Here is a 24,555-nt window from a genome sequence, read left to right on the forward strand (position 1 = left end):
TTAACAAACAACGACCCATAAAAACAAATGAAACATCAATAAACAAATACTTGATTTGCGATTTAGTTAATTTCAAATTGTGTTTAGTTCAAGTCAAACTTCTGACCACAGCTGACCTGAAAAGTGTATATCTTGCAGCCTCATAAGTATAAGTTTAAAATTATTGGGTATTTTTGTGACTTTGCTTCATATAGCCTGCTGTAGGTTACAAGTTTTTCCATCCTTTTTGACCAATCTCCATCTTTCGGTGAAGCGTTGGCCATGTGCTCCAACCAGTTGTTTTATCTCAATATCTTGGACTGGATCGTTATGCTATTGTCTGATTGTTTATCTATTTTTTAACGTAATATGCCAAATTGGATATTTTTTGTCACTTTAATATGGTTTAACGTGTAAAACATACGGTAACCCAAATTTATCATATTACTGGGACATACCACTACTACATTCCAGCTGGCGATGACTGTCATTTTTGCATTAATTCAACGTTAGCCAACGTTGGATCGGTGTGGAAGTGGCGAGTTTAGCTGACAGGGGTCTAAAATTATCGCTTTATCAACGCAACTTTTATCAAAGCACGCTTGATATCTTTAAGACATAACTTCTTTGGGTATAATTGAATTTCCGCAAGATAATGATGTTGTTTTTTGCTAGTTTGATTTATTTGTTTTTTGTCATTGTTTCATGTCGTCAAGTCATAGCCTACCTATCTATTTTGTGAGTCGTGCAAGGCCTGGTGCGTTGCGCTTGAAATGGCTTTGCCCGTGGTAGGATTTCTTTGTGGGGTTTTCTTTGCCTGCCTTGCTCTTTGCTATGAGCTAAACGCATCAAGACGTGTTCCCCTTACGACCATCAGCACTCTTGATAACGCACCATGGCCGATCTTCATAGCAACTGTCCATACAAATCTTCAATATATCAGCTAAAGTTATGTAGGCTAATAAAGTTATAGCCTATATATGTTTATTTGTTTTGTAACTTTTTTTATTTTCCCTTTATATCTTAAATTTTTCTGAAGGTGTTGCGACCGTGCCAAATTTTTTTAAACTCAATAACTTACTTCGATCACAAGCACGTTTTAACGTTCGCGTTTTGTCGCTTCTACCTTTTTCTTGACCTTTGCTATGTTGACGTGTATTGTTTTGATATTTTGAGGCAGAATAAAGGTGATTTGTCGCGTATTAACTTCCATCGATTCCCAGCGCAGTTGTTCAAACGAAGGTCAGGTGGTGACACGGGCATTGTTCTCATGACATCACTTTGTAAACTGGTTCGTAGTTGGTAAAGCATCATTGGAATCAACTACTTGAAGTCCATTGACCTTATTTATGAAAATTTCAATGACAAATGGCTTTGATGGAACGCGGTTAAATAAGCTCATGAAGTCAGTTTAATTTTGAAAGTTAAAGTTGTTATTGACATGAACAATCTGCTTCATCTCGCGTGAGAAGTCGCTTAGCGTTCTTTCAAAATGACTTTGAAGGGAATGGGAGCGTAGAATCCAGAGTTGTAGCCATTGTTAAAGTTTGGAAGATCTTCCTTCTCGGCGGTGATTTCAAACGAACGAACCAAATTCGAAAATACTAAGAAGATCATCATCCGAGAGATATCTGCCCCGGGGCATCCCCGCAACCCCACCCCAAAAGTGATCACCCTTGCAGTTGCCGATTCAATGAGCTCCTCATCTGCGTTGAGATGACGATCAGGGTTGAAAAGATCGGGGTTCTCCCAATCTTCTGGGTTGTTGTTTGCGGCCCACAAGTTTGACATCATCTGGAATGAAATAAACATTATTCTCAATTATTTATTTACCTCTGTATTGTGCTGGCCTAGTGTAAGGTAAACTGTATAAGACCAGTTTTTCACAAATGAGCACCTTTCTTCCGCAATTGTCTTCATATTACCAGGATATTTGCAACCAAATGAGATCATACGCAGATTCTATTGATTACATTTAGTGACGTCACCATACCTGAGTTCCTTTCGGTATTTCGAATCCGAAAAGGTTCCCGGATGTGACGGCGTAGTGATTGACACCGATTGGTGCGATCGTAGTGATCCGAATGACTTCCAATATGAAAGCGCGCGTGAAAGGCAACTTGGAACGATCGTTAAGAGATACCGTGGAAGCTAAAATATTATGACGCTGATAATAACAATTATTGCATCTTCTGCGTTAAATAAACCAGGATCACATGTTTGAACATTCCCTGTTTTTTTACACAAATATAAAAAAATACTCGAGGTTAGTAAAATGAGGTCGCTTTGTGATGGAATAGTTTTGTATTATGACGAAATTGATCACGTGATAAAGTGAACACAATTTCCTTCTCACCAATCGCGTCAAGTTCTTCCTTCATTCTTTTGTAATAGTCTGGGTAACGAAGAAGTGCAAGGACACACCACTGGATCTGGATCTGCGTCGGTTGTGCTCCAGCGTGGAAGACATCGCGAACAACAGCGAGAAGTTGTCGTTCTTCCTTTGGAAAAATAATATTTATTCAAAACTCAATGATCGGTTAAATTTTAGTTGTTCTCAGAAACAGCATCAAAGTAACGTTCAGGAATGTTTCTTTATGCAAGAAATGTTCCTGAAATAAAGTCTCTGCATTTGTCTGTAACTTATTCTCTAAATACCAACATTACAAACTTGTTGTTTCGTTATTTAAATTTTCTTTTTAAACTTACCACCCACTTGAAAGCTTTTCTCTCCGCTCTTTCGTTGCTCAAGAAAAGCGTCTATGACGTCATTGATGTTTTCAGCATCGTATTCTTCCTCGTGTCGCGCGATGATTGGCTGGATAGCGGCTGAACATTAAATGAATGTAGTTGAATGAGTTTCGCTTTTAGCAGCATGATCGTTGCTTACTTCACAGTGTAGATTCAAACGATCTGTTACAGCCTGATGCTGCGGGTTCTTTTTGGCAATATCAAATTACACTAGCTTTCGGAACACAGTTCCCTAGTCATGTGCTATGACGAATGGTGTTGAAGTCAGTGAGGGGTTTTTTAAAATGGCTCTTTGTTTTAGCTTGAGGCTGCCGGCTGTTGAGTTTCTGTGCTGTTAGGCGTTATTGCTGTGAGGTTTTGTTGGATCAGTTGATTAGTAGATTAGTTGATTAGTAGATTAGGTGACGTCACCTAATCTACTAATCAACTGATCCAACAAAACCTCACAGCAATAACGCCTAACAGCACAGAAACTCAACAGCCGGCAGCCTCAAGCTAAAACAAAGAGCCATTTTAAAAAACCACTCACTGACTTCAACACCATTCGTCGTAGCACATGACTAGGGAACTGTGTTCCGAAAGCTAGTGTAATTTGATATTGCCAAAAAGAACCCGCAGCATCAGGCTATAACAGATCGTTTGAATCTACACTGTGAAGTATTAAATGAATGAATGTTTTCAAATTGGTTAAAAGTTAAAAAATTGAGTTGATGGTTTGGTAGGAAAACTTTTTGGAACAAGTTTTACTCGCTGTCTCTACAAATTGCAACGTAGGATGGTGTAGGGATCGGGAAGTGCTGAGGTTGCCGGTTCGATTCCTATCAAAATACCACGGCACTAGCAGTGGTGTAGAAAAATTGAAGACATTGTCTCAATTATTTAATAATAATTGCTTTTTGTTTGTTGCGTAAATATCTGTTGTTACATTGTAAGGTCTTACCTCGGAACTGTAAGCATGAAAGTGTTCCGCATGCCATTACATCGCATTAAGACAGGGCTTCCCAAACTTTTTTGCTCGCGACCCCTTTTAATCTCCTAAAAATTTTCGCGGCCCCTTACGATTAAAACGACGAACAGTGCGAAATATACAATTGTGATATTTATTGAAAAGCTGAAATCTAACGAAAACCAAATAAACTTACAATTTACTGGTACTCAGTTCAGTTTATTTTTATTTATTTCTGACCGTAACAACGAAGACTATGGGCAGCCTACTGGAAACAAAACGAAAAAGCAAACACATTTATTCAGTGTGATGGGTGTGACTGCCTTCTGCGAAAAAAGCAAGTCCAGCTGTGGCTCAGTGTTTGCTGATGCAGGTCTCAAGGCGGTTTCAATGTTGTTTAGGTTGGAACGGTATAGGCGAAGTGAGAACATTTCAGATAAATCAATTTGAAATTTTGGTTTCCAGATGTTCAATCTTTTGATGAAGGCACCAATTTTAGATTCCAATGCAAAATATTGATGTTTTCTCCTAGTAGGGACAAATTAAATTCGTTTAGTTTTTCAAGAAAATCTGACATTTGACATAATTCGTAAAGCTAGATGCCATTGCAAAATGGTGGACTAAGACTGAATTTTATTCTGTTGGAAAAATCACGATTTCGGTTTTCAACATTAATTTGCTAGCCATTTTAAAGCTTTAACTTTTGAAAGCCACCTCACTTTACAAACGATGCAGTAAAAGAGTTTTTAACTCCGATTCCATTTCACCTCATAAATTTTCAAAAATACGGGCAGCCTATTGAGTGCGCGACTCTTAATAAAGTTAATAACTGTCACAGCACCTCGCACAGAAGTGTTAATATGCAGTAGGCTACCTTGTGCAAATTGGTATAATTTCTGCGACCCCTGAAGTTTGTTACGCGACCCCTTGGGGGATCGCGACCCCCAGTTTGGGAAGCCCTGCATTAGGACATAATAACATGATCAGTTTGTTATTAGAGCTGTGTTTTAATGCTCCAAAAGGCGCTGGTTCGACACCGCTCCAGAGCACGCGTTGAGCCTGAATGGTGGTTTCCTTGCCTTCCTCTTAACTTATCTAGAATTTCACTCACCCGGCATATTTTTTATCGTGCTTTAAATTGTTAAGCGTGAAGAAGCTTTGTGCAATTAGATCATTTTACAGAGTATCACGACTTGCAAAAACAAATAAAAAAACTTGCCAAGCGAATTGTAGGCTACAGTACACTGCAGCAGGCTACGTCCACAAAATTATTGTTTACCTGCCAAATCCTTTTCACAATTGAGAAAATGTTTATCTGCTGCGCTGAACGGAGGAAAATAACTCAGCCAAGGCACAATGTAGCAGATGATCTGCGCCGTCGGGTTGGGTGGGTTCGACCTGAACAACCAGAAATATTCCGTCAACTTTTTACTTGATCAACATTCAGACTATTGCTGTGTTGTATAGTTTCATACTGGACATGAACATTTGGCCAGTTCTTGTTCCATGAAAAAGTTGATTTTGTTTGCTGACGAAAAACCTGGCAAGGCCAAGGCTAAGCCTATCGATTGCTGTTAACAAGCAGATGCAGCTACACCCAAACAACAAAAGACGTTTCAAAAGCAAAAATGCAGCTCTTACGATTAATATGAATTCTACAACTTAATCTAAGACCTTAGTAGTCTGACTTACTCTCTTTCCACTGCGTCCATGACAGCGAAGTATTCTGGGTCGTCATAGTCGTAGCGCTTTCCCGCGCATATTTTCGTCACAATGTTTCCAACAGCAAAGAGAACATCATGCTACAAACAAGGCCATGTTCTTCAAATACTCACTCAACTTGACTATTTTAGGAAAAGGATAGTTTAGGTTTGACAGTTGGTTGAAAGTTTTGAATTAGGAAATTTTTTCATGATTTGTGGAACAAAGAAAACTGAAGTGACTTTTTACTCAGATTGTTTGAAAGCAGCTTAATATTGTTAGGCAATAGTGGATTAGGTTAGGCAACAAAAAATGCTGAAGAATTAAAAAAAATTCTGCATGCAATACCCACACTTTTGTAGAATCTTTAAAACAAGCAGTGAGGATATTTCATATTTTACATGGCTGGCTGGGAGATAATAGAGCTTGCTAAGGAGGGCAGGTAGGCAAATATGAGAAGATTAATTATTTTGGAGTTGTGAACGAATTCTTGCCACACTATTTTGAACTTTCTCACTACTCCTAGTTGTTGGATTGTTAAGCAAGGTGCTACGAAAACTAAATTAATAATTTGACAAATATCTGTACCGAGAGATCGATAGGCTTTCCTGCTGAGGTTTCAAGTTTGTTTAGAAAATGAGGAATTTCATCCATTCCCGCCTGGAGCCCATTGATTCCTCCACCGAACCTGGAGTTGAAAGAAAAGATGTTTTCATTTATGATTTGTGAGGTCATAATGCCAATAAACAGAAAACATCAAGTTACTCTGTAGGCCAATAACATTAACAACTGCGAATGATGCGCCAAAGATGTTGACGTCATGCAATAATAATTTTCATCTCTTTGACTGGTGTAAAGCTCTTGCTTCAATAAGTAGAATGCATTTCACGAAAACACGTTGTTACACTTTTTAAATTAAGTAAAATTGTAAACATCGCCAACATGAGATGACAACAGATTTAGGGCATTACTTGTGAAATGATTTGTTGGTGGTTTGTTGGTAGACTTTAGAAGATTTTATGTGTTAGAAAGTCTAAGTCAAAAGAATACAAATACTTACTTTGCAAAAGCTCGTCGCATGAAGCTTTTCTGAGCTATATAATCGTCCCCGTAATCTTTGAGGGCGACCCCATACCGCCCCCACAACTGACTGGCTATCTCCACCCAGGGCCGGCCGGAATATTTTTTCTCTTGTTCCTCAAAAGCCTGAAGATATTTTATTGTTATGACAGCGGATTTATAGAAAGAATGTTTGAACGTGTGGGATCTGAGAGAATCCCACACGCTTCACATCCGTTCAATTGTTTTGAATCATACAGAGACGAGGTCACTAACTGACTGAGGTTAGGGAATCCACTTGTTCTTACCGAACAACAATAACAAGGGGGGGGGGGGGCATTTATCGTCATAATACTTCACTTCATTTTCAAATTGAGACAAAGCGCTTGATAGCCTATATATGATTCAGTACAACAATCCAAAATTAGTGTTTTGTCATAATTCCTCTTGTCCGGAAACAGTTTCTTAGTGAGGAATTTATCACCGACAAAAAAGAGGATTTACTTCGGACATCCCAAGCGGATTATCACAATTATAAGCAAAAAAGGAATCCACGGCATTGTGTGCTTACAACTTTTATCGGGTATTGAAATACCTTCCGATAGTTACGTATGTTTACAAAGAATAAGTTTGTTTTGCGTTACTTTATTTATTATCAACAAACAATGACTATCTTCTGCAACTCACCTGAATTATTGTGTCATAAGTGTTCAACGTCACCACTGGTTTTGAGCCAAAGCGGATAGACATAACTGGGCCATACTTTTCCTGGCTCCATTTGTATATTGTACGACCTGGTTCTGTTCCCAGAAATGGTAGGACACCCAATAGGGGAATACCTCTGGGCCCAGAGGGGTATTTGGAACTTGGCCGTCTCCACCAATACCAGAATATCACAGCTGCTGCCCCAACGGCCCAAATGTTGATTTTCCCGGCAACCATTTTCAGTATTTTCAACACTTCATCGAAAACCATGTTTTCAAATTAAACTTTGGATAACTTGCAGGCTGTGATACTCACGAGACTTGAGAATACTTCAAGTAGCATAAACTGCTGCAATAGTTGAAAGTAAAACTCAAGTATTGCCAAAGTGCAATTCTACAGGATAAATTTACATAAAAATATGGACTTTACCTACCAAAGCATAACATCTTTATGAACGGCAGACTGACGGCCTGCTTGCCTCCTACCCAGCTGACACACAACCTCAATTACCCTGATGGCCACATGCTGATGGGACATTGAAGAAAAAATGGGGCCAAGTTTATAAGTCGCTTTGTACACCTCGAGCTTTCGAAGTAAAGTTTTTTTTGTCACAATGCGCTCTGCCAGATCACACGTCATCTTCACTGATATAACATCAACCTGTGAGGTCACCGCAATGTTGATGAAGTCATAGTTCCTTGTCTGTCACAAAGCATGTCTTTATGAGTAACCTTACGTCACAAGGATCTCACCATTTTGTTCTAAGAAGTGATTCGCAAAACATTAACAATGAGATTGATGATTATGCGAGATAAAAAGCATGTAGGTTGGTACTATAAAGTCATGTTAAGCAAACTAAACTCTTTTCATCAACAAACAGTACTGCCACAATTTTCTTCTGTTGTTTTTACAAGTTTTCCGAACCGCAGGTTCATATTGCTGCAACACTCAAGAACAAAAGAAATTATACTCATGGTTGCTATCAGAGAAAGCAATTTGGTTATTTGAGTAATTTCTATACTATCAAAACCTTGTTTCTCTCCCAATTGAGCTAAACTGACTATTGTTCCGTCTTACACGTTCTGCAACTGTGCATGACCGGATTCTCTGACGAATGCAACGCTTTGATTGCCGACAATACAAAAACGCAAAAGCATCCTCGAGTTTTATTACGTCATTTCCGATAATAAGTTTACAAAAGTAATTTATAGAGAAAAGTGATTTGAAGCTATTCATTTGAGATGGATGATATTTATTTTACAAAAAGTAGATTTGTAATGCTTGCAAATTTGTCTTTTAGTCCTGTAGAAGCCTTTTCTCATTTTTTTGGTGCAGCCGCATTGGGGAATATGGTCGATAATGATTTTATACTGTTGCCTGCCTCAAATGTCACTTGAGTTAAACATTAAAGCAACTTACGTCAACAATAAGAGTGCTGTGTAACTGTAAGTGCTGTCCATTAAGTGCTCCTGAGTAAAGATCACGCTTCTGAGGAGGAGGAAGTTCGTTTTGCTTGTGCAACTCCATGGACATGATGTTGCTGGCAACACTCGTGGCTTGATGGAGTTGTCTATCGATGGAGTCATCGGATGAATCATCGCGCGACTGGCGTTCCAAATGCTTTGTTTAAAGGTATTTCAATTGGAACCAATTGAATGAGAAGTTTGAAGTTCTGTTGAATAAGTGTTGATTAAAACAACTTGGAATTCTCGAAAATCATTATTAGAGTTGTGTCTATTATTGTAAGATGGTATGTTATCGGTAGATGGCGCTATTGTAAACGTATGAAGCAGGTTTGTAAACACCAGAAATACAATGTTTCTTGCAAGCTCTTGTCCAGGGCAAGACCTTGGCCCAGTCCCAAAGTTCAACATTTTTCCTAAATCTTTAAACTTTCCATCGATGTCGAGATGACGCTCAGGGAGGAACACATCCGGGTTACTCCATACATCCGGGTCTCTGTTGGCCGCCCATAAGTTGGCTATGACCTGAAACAACGTCACAGCTAAAGCAAGCAAAGCGGAACAGGCAGTGGGCAGGCAGTGCAAGTAAACCATAAGGACTGGTCATAATAATAGTCAGTCAATAATGGTTATTAGTGTAACTCTTACTAACTACTAAAAATCAGCAGAGATGTGCCTTAAGACTTTTAAGTTAAGAGCCTTAAGGCACATCTGTGCTGATTTTTTAGTATTAAAACTAACATCGGCTTAAACTAGTTTTTTCTTACTAACTAATAACTAATTACTACTGGCTGTAGGCTAGCCTTATAGTCTTGGAAGAAAATGTCATTAGTAGGCTACAGCCCTTATATTATGGTGGGCGCCAGACTATGGAAATCTCTGAAAAGGGGCGCTGGGGAAAAAAAGGTTAAGAACCACTGCTTTAGCTGATCAATCGTTGATCACTTGAGCATTACCACGTTCTAGCAAAAGAAAACTCATTGGATGTAATGATAAGGGCTCGCTGCATTACAGCTTTCCTTTTGCACAGGTTACAATTCAACTAGGAGAGCGATAAACTAAAGTCAATAAGATCGCGATGTTACCGATTAAGACAATCAAAACAAAACACAAATGCAGATAAGAAAGCCTCGAATACCTCTGTCCCCTCCGGAAGATGATAACCTGATAGGTTCGTTGCCATGGTTACGTGACGAGCAAGGCTGAACGCGGGGGAGGTTGTCATCCTGAAGGTTTCAGCCAGAAAAGCGTTGATGAAGGGGAGCGAGTCAAGATGCTTCATTGTTATCCCTCCAGAAACTTCATAAAGTGACGAATTTTTAAGCAAAGAAAATTTTGACGTCCATGTGTCTACTATATTATCACAGTAACCGCTAACTGATTAACCGCTAATATAATTAAGAACGCAAGGCACTTTATTTATCAAATGCCTGATGAACAGATTTACTCTGTCTTTTCTGTGATGTGCAATGTTAGCTGACATCTTTCAAAAATTACCGAAATCAGTTTTTTAAGTCATTGTCGTATTAGGCTATCGGTAAAGTTTTAGAAAAGATAAGAAAAAATATCAAGTGCTTGATCATTAAACAAACTTGAAACGGTCATGATGATCACACAAACGTAAATTGTCACATCACATCATTAGAAGATAAATTGAACCTTGCAGTTTCGCTCCAAGAGCAATCAGTAAAGATCGGAAGAGCAAGTTCTCCAGACAGCACAAGACTTGTTGCATTGTTCTGACCTTTGATTTCGTGTTTCCCTTTATTGGTTACATGACTGAGCGGTTACAGCGTTGATGCTGCGTTTGTCGTTCGATGCCGCTCAAGAGCGTGCGGTTGTGCTTTTAGCAAGATACTTAATATCATAACTCAAGGCAAACAAAAAGATTGGTTTTCTAGCTTTCGCGTTAACTTAATCTAAATTTTCAGCCATCGGATGTCAGTCTGCTCAAATTCAAACCTTACCTTTCAAGGAATCGATTTCAAAAACTATTCGTTTGTAATAGTTCGGTAAGGTTAACAAAGCCAGCACGGCCGATTGTATGTGGATGACAATCGACTCTACTTCGGCGATGAAGAAATTCCTCACTAGAAGTTGTAGTTCTCTGTCCTAATGAGAAGAGGAGGAGAAATGAACCAAGCTCCCTTTTCACGTTTGCGTCAATCATTAGTTTATATCACAGCAAATTGTAAGTTTTCACAAAAACGCTTAAATTTTAATAAACCTTTTAACAAACCTTATATGAAGGTTGTCATTGGGATACTCACTGAAATACCTGGGGACCCGAAGACTGTCTTGTCCTCATGAAAAGCGTCACTCATACCTCGGAAAGTTTTGAGATTCATTTTTTTCTTCTTGACCATCGAGACTAGCGAATCTGGAAGAAATGAAAACAAGCATCCAGCAGCATTTCACGAAGATTCAAACTCAAATAAAATTTTCAAAACAAGTTTATGACCAGGTTCTTGCCATGTTTCTAAAATAAAAACATGTTAATTTAGTACAATCTTTGAAAAAAGCATTGTATTTAAACAGAATAACAGTTTTATTTAAACAGAATATAGTAAGAATTTGAAGATAATCTTTGAAATACATTTTGGTGGACCATGTCCAAGTCCATATGCATATAAAACCAAGCAAAGACAAGTTACAGTATACAACCAGTGGCTTAACTCCGTCAGTCGGGCATCCGGTGCAAGCATCCATTATGGTTCTCCTAATTTTCTGCTCATATTATTCAATTGAGGTATTTTTGTCCGCACACAAATCACTGGGTTTGTTTTTATATTTTCGACGACTTCACATCATAGGAAAACTTTGTAATTGAGACATTAGATGATTGTTGATTAGCTTAATTAATTGGGTTAGTTTTACCTGCTTAAAACCCTTGAAAATTTTCTATTTAAATTAAAATGACGTCACTGACCTTCAAGGTTTTAATATACTTTCAGTTTAGGGGAAATACCTGTCAGCTTTGTTTCTCGATCCACGAAATTAATGTGGAAGTCCCGGAAGAAAGGAAGGTGCTTTAGGAAAGGAAAGCAGTTGAAGGAGATTGCCAGAAATGGGTTGATAGGTTTCATTCTATACAAAGAAATAATTTTTTGTGTTTCGTTGTTTTCTTATCACACTATGTCTCAAATAATTTGCACAAGACAGGAACCTTTAAAAATATTTCTAATAAGTTAATCAGTTGGTTACTGCGTGAAAGACACAACAAACAACAACAACAGTTTTGCTGTAAAACTTTCAGTTGCAATATCAGTTACATAGGTTTACCACCGACTTGTTAGATATTGCATCGATAATGGCCGCAAATTCCAAATCATTGTAATCGTAAGAATGCCCGGATGTCAATCGCGCCATTATGTTTGTGACGACACAGAGAAGATGACGCTGTGAGGAGGGAAGTGACTGTCGTGAGCGTTTTTATTAGAAGATTATAAAATATAGCAATATAGGGATTTTTCCTCAGCATGAAACATCATTTTATTCGTTATTACGAGCAGGATGACTGAGAAGGGCTGCCAAAACTAGAAAGTGAAATAGTATTCTAGGCTAATAAATAACACAGAGCAACAATTTGAATAACTGTGAAAAGATTATTTCATTATTTTCAAACAAAATCAACTGTCGCTCCAATAAACATTTCACTTCCTATTAAGTTATGAGATATTAGATAGCTAGAAGTTATATCGATTTCCTTTGAGTAGCATATCAATGATCACGTATTTTTGAAATCTTCACAATGTAGACGAGACGACTTGTTTTAGCCTGATGCTGCGAGTTCGCTGTGGTAACAGTGAATTAGGCTACATTAGCTTTCGGAACACAGTTCTCTAGTCGTGTGCTGTGACGAATGGTGTTGAAGTTAGTGAGTCGTTCCTGCGGCTCTTATGTTTAACTTGAGGCTGCTGGCTGTTGTTTCTGTGTTGTTAGGCGTTATTGCTGGGAAATTTGGTTGAATCAGTTGATTAATAGATGAGGTGACGTGCTAGTGTAATCCGCTATTTCCACAGCGAACTCGCAGCATCAGACTAAAACAGATCGTTAATATCTACATTCTGAAGTAAGCAACGATCATGCTGCTAAAAGGGAAACTCATTCTATTGCATATTTTTGAAATGATTGGATAACAAAAGATTATTTAAATTTTTAATACGCAGTGTAATCGTCTCATCAACACACGGATGCAAATATGATGGTGGTTTATTACCATCAGATCAACAGGTTCGCATCCGGACCGTTTAAGGTTTTTCAAAAAATATTGGATTTCCTCGTTCAAGTTTTCCATTTCTTCTTTTCCATTGTTGAAGCTTCAATAAAATAAAATAAATTTTTAAAAGCACAGTTGGATCAAACAGACCAAAAGATAGCTCTTTGTAAGATGTTTTATCAACAAAACTTTTGTAGAGAGTTTACTTTGTTGTAGGTTACAACCAAATTATAAAACTGAGTAACGTCAACGGGTACGACACATTTATCGTATTATTTTGTTTAATATTTTGTTATTTTTCGTGGCAATTTTTTTTGTATGTAAAAATTAAGCTTCATCTAAAAAAATTTTTGTATCTAAAAAAGAAACAGCTTCGGACCTTTTTAGCTATTTGTAAAAATGAATAAGTTACTTTTGGTTACTGTTTTATTAATTGCTTGTTAATGTTTTTTGGATAAAAAACATTAGGCCTAGCCTATAGCTTATACCGTGCATTATTTTCAAAACTCACTCAGTCAGAACTTCTTTTGTGAACTGGATTATGGAAGTGACGTTTGATTTGAAATCCTTTGAGACCAAATTGTTTCCTACGTTTTCAGTTTCTCCTTTGGGCCTCCCAGAAAAGGCCTCGTCATGAAAAACCTAAATTCAACAAAATATTGCAACGACTTCTTTTCGAAATGTTCATCTAGATAGCCGAGGTGAGAGGAGATAGGCACAACACACAGCATTGAAGTAAACCAGGTTGATGTACGTTTCAAGTTTCATATCAGCATGCAAGTAGTTCTAGGTAAAAGCTTTTTGTTTGTTCAAATGACACTTTAGTTTAAAGGTGAGATCAATCCTTTTACCACCCCGAGGTGTAAACAGCAGCGTTGATAGCGGGGGTTCAAGGGGTACTTTTGGAACCGGGCCCGGTATGGCTTAGGGGCCAGTAATCGTTTCAAGAAGTCCGACAGTTGAAAGAAACTACCGCGTATTCTTTGGATATAGTTCGTGTTGTCTTGATTTGAGACCCGGAGATTTCATTGGTACTGGGCCCAAATTATCCTCTCAACGGCCCCGAGTGCGGACGGTTGTTTGGATTGCATTGGGCTGTTATTTGAGTTACCAACTTTTAGTTCACTTGCAAAGGTATTTAATTTCCATGCGAACTTTACTTTTGTTGATCTCCTTCATTTGTAATTGTTGCAATTAATACGCAATAATTGTATCAATAATAATTATTATTCTCTGACAAGAGAGTCTCACAAAACACTTTAGTTTCGAGTTATGAGCATTGAGCGACCTATTCTGCTACTTTCAAGTTCTGTTCTACCAATCAACTCTACAATTATTCTACAAAAAAACATTCCTGCAATACTTTGAAGAAATTATTTTCCAAAAACTTTGTTGATGACAAACCACGCTGTCGGGTTTGTAGCCACACAGACAGCAAAATTTGTTATTTTTACTTTGATTCAACGTCGGCAGACCTTTAATCAATGTAAAAATGACAAATTTTGCGGTCTGGGCAAGAAGAACATTAACATCCGGGATGGTGAAGAGGTAGACCCTCGGCCGCAAAGTCTCAAACGATGAGATTGCTCACCAAATATCAAGCACACAACACCTTGAGCAATCTTGTTGTTTTAAGTATTCGACGTACCTGTTTTATGACGTCATATGTGTTGAGAATGATGACTGTTTTGGAACCTAGGCGAACTGACATGACGGCGCCATGTTCCTTGCTCCAGTTACAAAAATATTGCTCCGGATTTCGCCCAAGGAAAGGCAAGACTCCAAATAAAGGGAATCCCTTGGGGCCAAGAGGATAATTAGAAAGCGGTTGTGCCCACCAAAATAACAACAATGCTGCTAAAACAGCCCCAGCAACCGAAACACTGCACGCAGCCATCTGAGGAATGGTCGCAGACATCGCGATAACAAAAAATGACAACTTAAACTTTATTAATCTGCATTCGTTTATCCTGGAAGTATCTGGAATCCTGCCTTTAAAACGAATTCAATATCGGGGACTGGTGGGAAGGTTAAAGTCGTGAAAAGTGTAGCCTAGTCTAGAATGGTCTGGCCAAAGGACCTTAAATGTATCAGATGTAACCGAAATTTTACAGCCAGGATTGGACACATTTGCCGTTCAAAAACTTATTGATAGCGTTTTTTATTACAAAGATCATCATTTTTTTTTTGTTTGTTTGTTTATCTTTATCCTGCATTGCGGGAAAGCGGACTTGAGCGCTATGCATCGGTGTACGCCTTCCGACGTACACCTGACCCACGCTGCAGCCGACGGCAATGTCTGTTTCCGGTTGTCTACTCTGCTTATGACTTAAATTTGGTACTCTCCATTACTCGAAATCGATCACTGGGTAGAGGCAATTATCGTAAAGTTTCTTGCCCAGAGAAACAACAGCAATTGCGAGTGGCTGGAGTCGAACATGCAGGCTCTCAACTGCGAACCCAACGCGCTAACCACTCGGCCACTTTCGCAGACAAAGGATAACCATCATCATCAGCCTAGTCTAAATCAGCGATTTTCAAACTTTTCTGAGTGTCACCAAAGAGCAATCTACCGCAGCACACCACCTTCCTTTACGTCATTGTTTTTTATTGAAATCTTGCCTTTCAACAACGTTTTGATCGAAGCTGCTACGGTAGGCTACGTTGAACAAACTAGGTTATACACGATAGAAGTCATCTAAGCTGTATTTTAATCAAGGTAGCTTATGTCAGTAAAGCTAGCCTATTTACTTTTTAGCAATGTGAGCAGTGATGGCAGGGTAGAAATTCCTGTCTACGTGAATTCCCATTGTAAATAGTTGTCGATGTACTGTTGACTAACTGGTTCGGACTTTTTCTATTTTAATGAATCTAATTTAATGATTCAACTGTAACACAAAATAAATGATCTTTTTTGAACTGACTTGACACTTTGCAGCTTCGCGCTACGGCTGCAACATCCAAATCTCCAAACTTTCACGGCACGCGCGACCCTTTTGCGACGCTGACACACTAGCGTTCCGCGGCACATTGCTTTGACAATTCTGATTTACATGACGTAGCCTACTCTCGCAATGCCTGCAACAAAATAAAGTAAAGTACGGTACAAGCTACATTTCTGCAATAAGAGCCCCTTGTACGTTAACAACAAACGTAGCTTCTGATATTGTAGACTTCCTTGAGAGTTGTCGAGACTATATCGACAAACAAACACACATTTGTGCAAGCCATGTTTGTTTATTTAGTACAGTACTGGACCATGGGTGGCAACTGCATTTTCTGCACCAGAAAGCGCAGAGAAAAAGCTTTCGCAAAGATCAAGCATTTGAGATTATTTCCATTCCTTCTGGAGTTGGAGAGTTGCTAAGTGGATGCGGAGCAAGTTCGGAGGCGGAGCAAGTGCGGAGCGTGAAAATCTCGACCCCGATCCAGGGCTGTCAGATCCAAAATAGCTTTGCCTGCCAAATGTTTCATAAAAACTGCCAAATTTTTCAGGGTTTCAAAAAAAAACTGCCAAAAAAAACTGCCAAACTGTTAGTGTTAGTAGTTACTTGTCCTGTTAGTCAGAAAGGTCATACACCATACTATTTGGTGCTACATATAGCTCTGTCTGATGGTATATTGTCTCAATTTAACTTGATAAACCACTTAGTATGAATAATAAAACACAAACTGCATGTATCAAGCTAAATTAAAACAAACTTTCAAAGGTTGTACGCGGCCACATAGCTGGAGCTATCAAGCATCAACCAAGCGCAATCAGAGGAAGGTGATAAAGACCAATTGGCCTTGTAGTGCATGTTTTTACAAGTGGATGTGGAGCTATTCTGGCATCCGATGGGTTTTCACATGCATTTATAATATCAAACAGCTGTCTGAAACTTTTGTATCGCAAATATTCTGTTTGAATAAGCTTAACTGAAGGTGATCTGCAGTGGCGTATCTAGGGGGTGGGGGGCAGACCACCCCGGGCGGCACGTCTGGGGGCGGCACTTGCAGACTACAACTTTAGATTTTGATTATAATCTGATAAAAAAACGCATTTCATTTTCATCTGCTTTTTCACATGCCATATATAATAGACTGCATGTACGGTACTGGTGAGGAACTTCCGGTACCAATTCAGCAGCTCAAGTCAACGAAATTCCTGGTAAGTTGCACAGTGACCGTGTGCTCTTCGAGACAGTAGCCTCCCGTATAGGTTTATAGCCTACTGCCTACCTGTATGTCAACATGTTCAGCCCAGCCAGCCATTCATACACAGTACAGCATACCGGTAGGCCAAATACGTTCCGGTTCAAATTTCTACAAGATCTCTGGCCTAAGCTATGCTTTCAACTCAAACAGTGCGACTGCGCATCATTAACCATACCCTGTTAACACTTACTATTGGCAAGAAAATAAATGTCAAAACCGCATCCCTCCAGCTGCCCAGTCCAACTCCAACTTTGGTTGGTGAATGGTGACTGGTGTGACTGGCCAGTGGCCTCTGGTCTGGAGCTTCCATTTCAATAAATTAGGAATTCGGAGTTTCCAGACCATAAATTAAAGTTTTTTGATGGACTTTTCATTAATAAAAGTTGTTTAAAAAACTGTAGTGGTGAGTTGTACCGGTACCGTAATAATTACAAAAAAATGCCAGACACAAAAATAAAAAATGCCAAAAAAATGCCAAACTGCCAAACGTAATTTTCTCCTGCCAAACGCTTTCAAAAAACGCCAAATTTGTGGAATTTGGCAGAAAAAACGTCAATATGGCAACCCTGCCCCGATCCTCTCTGTCGCAGACGTAATTATTCTATTTGAATTTTGTTTCTGCTGCGCAGAGTTGCCACTGCAACTGTCACCAGTCGCTGGTTTTTAGTCTATTTCAATGATTTGTCACCAATTTTTTTTAAAATAACATATCAGTACGAAAATCACAAAAGACAATCTTGTCTGATCAAAATAAATAATAATAATAAATAGAGAGAGTGTGGGACCTTTGAAACGGTTTTTGTTAATTGGCCACCATATTTACAAATTCATTGCAAATTTCCTAATTTTTTTCTATATTGTTGTGGGACTAACCTACCTCTAAAACTATGTAATTTTCAATTATATTTTTAATTGAAACACTCAAATTGCATATAATGTTGTAATTTTTGGCCTGATTGTCTTTTTTGACTGATGAATAAATTTTACTTGGTCGAAAACTTAAAAAATATTTGGCAACATAGTTACGATACTACAGTTATTGATCTAAATTAAAATGTTGATTGCTGAATGCTGAGTCAGTGCCGGTCTTTGGGGTGTGCAAACTGTGCGATCGCACAGGGCCCGCAATTTACTCAGAAAATGCGTTAATTTTGTCATTTCTAATGGAAAAATTCAACAAAGGAATTAGCAACAAGAAAACAAAGAGACTCAACGGGTGTAACCTATTTCGTCCCTTGAACATTTCGTACCCTGAAAAGATTGAGAAAAAAAACAACAGAGTCGAAGTCGCTGATCGGAGTTGCCGCAAACATTTAAAGATTTCTCTCGATCTTTTCAGTGGATGAAATAGGTCGAAATTTGATTTTGTTACTCCAATTTCAGGGTACGAAATCGGGGTACGAATTTTTCAGGGGACGAAATAGGTTGCATCCAGACTCAACATAGAGACATAGCTTTATTTCCAAAAAATGCCAAAGAAAGCATGATCTTATCCTTTTGCTATGCCACTGGACAGCACCATTTTACAGTAATATTTATACCCAAATTTTTGTTCAACATGCTCTCAGAATGCTCCAAATTCAAAGCAATGTTTCAAAATTTTCTTTATCTAAGTTTTTCAAAAATGTCAGGCTTCGCCCGCCGACCGTCAAACCAGCCTCCTCCCCTTTCAAAATACCTAGCTATGCTACGGAATTGGATCATTGTCATTGGGCCCACAAAGCATATTCCGCACAGGGCCCAAAATACCCTAAGACCGGCACTGGCTGAGTGCAACTGCAGGCTGCAGTTTACATCAGGACAAGTAAGATTTTGCTCACAACGTACGTGACTTGCTTATTGGCTGAATTATATTAACTATTTTCAATATTGACACGATGTTAATAGAGTTATGAGTCTTGACAGAAAATCTGGAACCAAGGCAATCTTGAATTTCTTTTGTGTGTAGTAAAGTTTAAATCTTCCTTGTACTTGCAAGTGGTAATTGCAGGCTTGTTTTCCCAAAAAAAAAAAAAATTCTATCTATATATATATATTTTCTGGGTTTGGTAGCTGTGCAAATTAAATATAGTGATTTTCAAGCGCTGTTTTATGCATATTTGAAACCTTTTGATTTTGCCATAGTTTTCCTTTTGTTGGTGACAAATTTATGCGTTTACTTTGGAGTTGTCTGTGACATGTTCACGCCAACAAAGAAAAAATAAATTGAATAGAATTCAAATGGATACCAATTCACAGTCTAGTGTAGCCAATCACTTCAAGATGATTTTAGTGGTACCAAAAAACCGTTTTCTTTTCAAAAGTTTTTTATTCTGTGTTTTTATTTCTGGGATTGTTTTCACTGCATGGATTCCTTTGGGTCAAACATACCATGAGCTGTAAGTTGTTTAAATAACAATTAAGCTAAATTTTTAGTTGCCATATATATTGGTAAGCTTGACATATTGCATTATTCACGCTATCATTTTAGGTGGGAATTGTTTTTTTGGTACTTCAAAACTTGTTAAAAAAGACCTAGGCCATTTTGATGCTAGTTGATGAGGTATTGTTGATCTGTCAATTGGAGCTATTTTTATGACAATTCTTTTCTGTGCTTTGATATAGAGTTGTGTTGTTGTGTAGGCCATACCGGAATGGCCGTTTCGGTGAGTCCGATTCGGTGAGTCCGATCCCTTAAGGGGGGGTTTTTTCAATTTTTTTTTCTAATTATCGGGTACCGTAGCCTAATTATCATTGCCGTTTTAGGGTTAGGGGTTAGGTGTTAGAGGTTAGGAACTCACCGAATCGGACTCACCGAATCGGATTCACCGAATCGGACTCACCGAATAGTAGCAGACCCAGACCATACATACCGTATATATATTCCCTAAATTTTGAGTTGAAGCTTAGAGATTTATAAACATTATATTTAGGCCTATCTGTGATTAGGGCTGTCCCAGTCAGCAATGACAATTGGGGCCCTAATGGGTACCAAAGGGGAAATATACTAGACCCCAATTTGGCTGCCCAATTGGGTCCCAGTTATATTTGTTTTCGGGCTCAAGTTCTTACCCAATTGGGCAGTCCAGTTTAAAAATTTTTGAGCGGTGTCAAACTGATGTTTTTGGTTTCCTGGATCCCAAACGAACACGATGTGCCACTGAAACTCACTCCAAAAAACTTCAAGTTCAGATGTACCGGTATTAAAACTAGATTTTCTTTGTAGTTGAAAGAAAGGTGAAAGAAGAAAATGTGTAAAAATATCTATGTTGCTATAATTTAAATTACTATTATTCTGAACTAACAACTAACATCTAACAACATAAAATTTTGTATAATGTTGTTGTGCAAATGGCTTTCCAAGCTGCACCCACATGAAATCTCATATTAACCTTTGCAATAATTTTTGGCAGTGTAAAAACAACACTGACAAAGTTGTTTTTACACAGCAAATAAAAATATTTTTGTTAAATTTAAAAACATTTTTTAATATTGGACAACCCGCTTACCACCCATGTTTTACAACTGGGTTGCAGCCCAAATTCAACCCACATTAATGCTCATTTATTCTGTGTTTTCAAACTAAAGAAAAAGTAATAACAAGTTGAAATTAAGAGATGGGACTCGGTTTGGTGCAATTAATTGAACATACACCAAAAGCTGGACTTGTGTTAACGGATTTGGGACCTATAAATAACTTACATGGTGTGCCCACAAGTTTAAGTGCCCACTTAACTTTTTACTGGGCCTCAGTCAGGCTTGCTGGCTGGGGTGTTAGTGGTTCAAGGCCTCTAAGAGTAGACTATGTATGGCTGACAAGGATTAAACTTTCTCGTACAAGCTTTGTCAATTTGATAAAGATTCCACAAGCAATCAAATTCCACATGCTATATTTTATAAAATCTGACTAGGCTTACAAAAATATGCAATTGTTAGCATATTGGCCAAGCTTTAAGCATTACATCTATTAATTGTTATAATAATATTAAGTAGCTACTGCCTAATGTATTAATTTTGATGTATGTTTTGATGCAAGTTTCTATGCAAAACTTTCAAAGAAGATAGCCTTACCTAAAATGATGCTTTCTGTTTTGCAGTCATCGGCAATATTTAGCTGCAACAGGCAGATCTCTATGTACTCCCAAGAGTAATATTGTTTTTGTAAAGACTCACAAAGCTGCTCACTCACCAATACTGGTACAAAAATAGTTTTGCATTTGTTGTCTCTGGCAACACTGCGGTTTGTAACTACTTTTTTTATCATTTTTGAAAATATTTCAGGCTTATGCCTGGCAGTTGAAGATTAAGTTTGCAGAGGCTAGAAAGTTGTTCATCTTCACTTTGTTCATGTTCATCTTCATTCAAGCATGTCTTGTTTCGCCTAAGATACAGTTTCTTGCATCAATAAAGTTGACTTTACTTTCTGAAAGATTGAATAGCAACGAATTTTACTGAACAAAGAGACCGTGAAAACACCACAAAGCATCAAGTCAGTTGTTACCTTCTACTCAATGGATGTTGAGAGCCATCTTTCTAAGCATAGTGGTATCATAACCACCATTCCGCAACAAAATGGTTGATTTTATTCTCAAATTTCAAATGACAAAATGTTTCCTAATAAATAGAGTTGCCACATTCTCTGTTGAGTGGTATTTGTTGTTTCTGGACCCACCAATATCACGAGGCCACATTTTTCTTGTTCAATCAAGAACATCAAATGTTTTGCTTATCTTGTAAAAGAGTAAACATTTTAATTTTGTAATTTTTATTTTCAGCAGATTTTGCTGAGATATGGATTGAAACACAAACAGCGGATTGCTTTGCCTCACAACAAGAAAGATTTTAATTTTCCTTTATCTTTTGATGCGGATTCTGTCGCCCCCCATGGTGAGTTTGATTATAATCGAGTTGTTCAATATGTCATTTGAGCAATGAATAGATTTTCAATTACACGAGCTCAATTGTCTTTTAGGTAGCAAAATATTATTGGTTTGTTTGACACTAGAATTGCAACAAGTCTCAAACACAACACTTATAATCATTCAAGTTTGTTTGTTTATGTTGTATTTATAAATATTTATATAGTAGTCATTTCGTAGCAGTAGAACACAATATCGTACAAACTACAAATCTATGATGACGATTGCAGCATAATTGGTTTGATAGTTTGAAATGATCAGGCTACAGCATGGTTGGTAGATGAATTTGTTTATGAGCTGTTTACTTTAAATATTACTAGAGAACATTTCAAATTTACGTGTTTTTTTCGTGGAGATGTTTTGGTAATTCATTCGTTTTCAATTGTTTTTGTGACTTTTTGTGTCAATTACTTTTTGTGTCAATAAACAATTTGTGTCGTTATTGTTCCAAACATAAGCTTCGCTGGTGAAAGTATCAAAGTTTTCGTTGATTCAGAAGTTTGTCTACTTTCCATGCTGACAAGGTTTTGCATAGACGAAACCAGAAAACGTTTCTCAGTGAAACTTATTTTTATGCGTAGCCCTACGGTAGTTACCGTATAAAATATTTAGCTAGCAAAATCCGTTTTGTTTACTTTGATGCAACGTTTTTAGACAATTTAGCGACAAAGAAAGACACATTTTGCTGTCTGGACAAGCAATTTTAGACCTCTGTAGACTACCAGACACCAGCTTGAAAAAATATTTGAATAGCAGAAAAATGACCAAATTGAATCGAAAATGACCGAAATATTTTACGCAAATTGTTACAAATGACCGAAATACTTCAGCAAATAAAAAACCAAGGACGTACGTCCTCAATTTCTTATAGATAAATCAAGTAATATAAATTTATTTGCAGGTGGGCCTCCTTACAATATCATTTGTCACAACATGAGATTGGACATTCAAGCTGTTCGCTCAGTCATGCGTGGCGACACAGTGTGGGTGACTATGCTCAGTGAACCAGCGCGTATGTTTCAAACTTTATTCAAAGACTACAGGTCAGTTGTTCCTGTATTCCAGAAGATCAAGCTGGCGCAAAACAACTCGATTCAACGTTTGTTCCAACGTTGGCTAGAGAGAGCACAAGAGTTCCAGTATCTTGCCTCATCTGCCCCTTACAACAAGTTAGCACAGAACCCCGTTTATTTTGCGCTTGGTTATCATCGCTCAGAAATCGGTTACGTCCAGTTGGTTGTGCAATTCCTCAGCGAGTTGTTTGATTTGGTTCTCATAGAAGATTACATGGATGAGTCTCTGGTGCTACTGGCGGACCTCATGTGCTGGGATCTGACTCATGTCCTCCATTACGCGGCAAAGGAAAAGTCGAAGAAAACGGAGCTCGGGAGAAAACATCGTGAAATAGTGTACGAGTGGAATAGTGCTGATGTTATTTTGTATAAATATTTCAATTCCACCTTTTGGTTGAGGGTAAAAGAATACGGTCACCAGAAGATGGCGGAATCTGTCCGAAAGCTACGATACATTCGAGGAAACTTAACCGAGGAATGCCTGGTTATCCTTTCCACAAGCAACCCTGCAGGCGATGCCAGTTCCCAGAAAGTTGCAACAAATACGAGACCAACCGTTGGGAAGAAAATGAAAAGATATTCAAGAAAAGCAGATGAATGCAGATTGTTCACAATGCATGAGTATACTCTGAGCAAGGTGGCTTTCAAAGTACAAAGTGCTGCCATTAAAATGCAGTCTCTTGACAGCGCTCATTAGCGATGATTAACTTTGAGGACATTAAGCAACGTTGTGCATTTATAAAGCAGGAAATCTTTTACACTCCATGGCGTCTGTAAAGTCTATTCGTGTAAACTACAAAGCGGAGGCCGACAAAAATAGACCAGATTTTATAAATAATATATATTTGAAGTCACAATCATCGTCTGTTGTCGTTTTCAACTCTTGGTCACTCTTTAGATCATCTCCTTCCACAGCTCTCGAAACCCCCTTCAGCTCTTCCATTTGAAGGGGACAAATAATACCAGCATGAAGACGATTTGTACCAAGGCCATATTGTTTAGAGATGTTCTTTGTATAGAAGTTGTGAAGCCATCCTTCATTGATGAATGATGATGTCAACTAATGATTGCTCTACCTTTTGTTTATCTTCATTTTATATTGATTTTCATATCTAAGTTTTATGTTTTACCACTGTGTCTGCTAACTGATTTATGTCGTACGTGGCTGACATGTTGTACAAGCCCTTTTCTTAGAAATATTTAAAACAAGTTAGAAAGATACTGAAAATTGAATGAGGCTGTTCACCAGGCATTAAATTAAATAATATGAGATGTTCTACTGGTGCAAATTAAGCTAAACTATCACCAGATGTATACAGTGACAATCTGCTTTTATTCCGACGTTTCGTCAATCAGACACGACTGACTACTTCAGGGGGCTAGACCAGGTAGTGACTACCTGTCTAGCATGGCAAAACACAGGACATATTGCTGAAAACGACTAAACATGCAAAATGAAAATTCAACTTCTGGACAAAAACTTATCGCGCGCAAAGTTTGAAATAAGTTCGAAAAAAAGGGGGAGACTTAATTGTTAACGATCAACAAGAAACTTAAATAACAA

The 24,555-nt window shown here is 38.1% G+C and overlaps 3 protein-coding genes across 5 annotated transcripts; 1 reads left to right on the top strand and 2 right to left on the bottom strand.

Annotated features, from left to right (window-relative positions):
• Positions 1-7,250, bottom strand: LOC145777594 (cytochrome P450 2U1-like). The gene is made up of 9 exons (XM_082589014.1): positions 7,124-7,250; positions 6,438-6,583; positions 5,966-6,065; positions 5,369-5,478; positions 4,956-5,074; positions 2,696-2,808; positions 2,336-2,480; positions 1,973-2,130; positions 1-1,773 (listed from the first exon to the last, which is right to left on the bottom strand). Exons 1-9 carry the CDS (start codon positions 7,184-7,186, stop codon positions 1,456-1,458), a joined length of 1,272 nt encoding a protein of 423 aa, XP_082445140.1. The 5' UTR covers positions 7,187-7,250; the 3' UTR covers positions 1-1,455.
• Positions 7,251-8,387: 1,137 nt separating this feature from the next.
• LOC145777733 (cytochrome P450 2J4-like) lies at positions 8,388-15,869 on the bottom strand. 2 transcript variants are annotated; one of them, XM_082589175.1, is made up of 10 exons: positions 15,748-15,869; positions 14,472-14,621; positions 13,335-13,465; positions 12,824-12,923; positions 11,894-12,003; positions 11,573-11,691; positions 10,875-10,984; positions 10,572-10,716; positions 9,743-9,903; positions 8,388-9,129 (listed from the first exon to the last, which is right to left on the bottom strand). In XM_082589175.1, the coding sequence occupies exons 2-10, from the start codon at positions 14,532-14,534 to the stop codon at positions 8,779-8,781; spliced, it is 1,290 nt and encodes a 429-aa protein (XP_082445301.1). In that variant the 5' UTR covers positions 14,535-14,621; positions 15,748-15,869; the 3' UTR covers positions 8,388-8,778. The 2 variants fall into 2 exon arrangements, with proteins under 2 accessions (XP_082445301.1, XP_082445302.1); XM_082589176.1 differs by lacking the exon at positions 15,748-15,869 and having other exon boundaries at positions 14,472-14,632.
• Positions 15,870-19,111: 3,242 nt separating this feature from the next.
• Positions 19,112-24,261, top strand: LOC145777440 (galactosylceramide sulfotransferase-like). Of its 2 annotated transcripts, none has more exons than XM_082588811.1 (4): positions 19,112-19,398; positions 21,097-21,196; positions 21,775-21,886; positions 22,820-24,261. In XM_082588811.1, the coding sequence occupies exons 1-4, from the start codon at positions 19,241-19,243 to the stop codon at positions 23,686-23,688; spliced, it is 1,239 nt and encodes a 412-aa protein (XP_082444937.1). In that variant the 5' UTR covers positions 19,112-19,240; the 3' UTR covers positions 23,689-24,261. The 2 variants fall into 2 exon arrangements, with proteins under 2 accessions (XP_082444937.1, XP_082444938.1); XM_082588812.1 differs by having other exon boundaries at positions 21,778-21,886.
• Positions 24,262-24,555: the final 294 nt, after the last annotated feature.

Source organism: Aplidium turbinatum, chromosome 9, assembly GCF_918807975.1.
Source record: "Aplidium turbinatum chromosome 9, kaAplTurb1.1, whole genome shotgun sequence".
Classification (NCBI taxonomy): domain Eukaryota; kingdom Metazoa; phylum Chordata; class Ascidiacea; order Aplousobranchia; family Polyclinidae; genus Aplidium; species Aplidium turbinatum.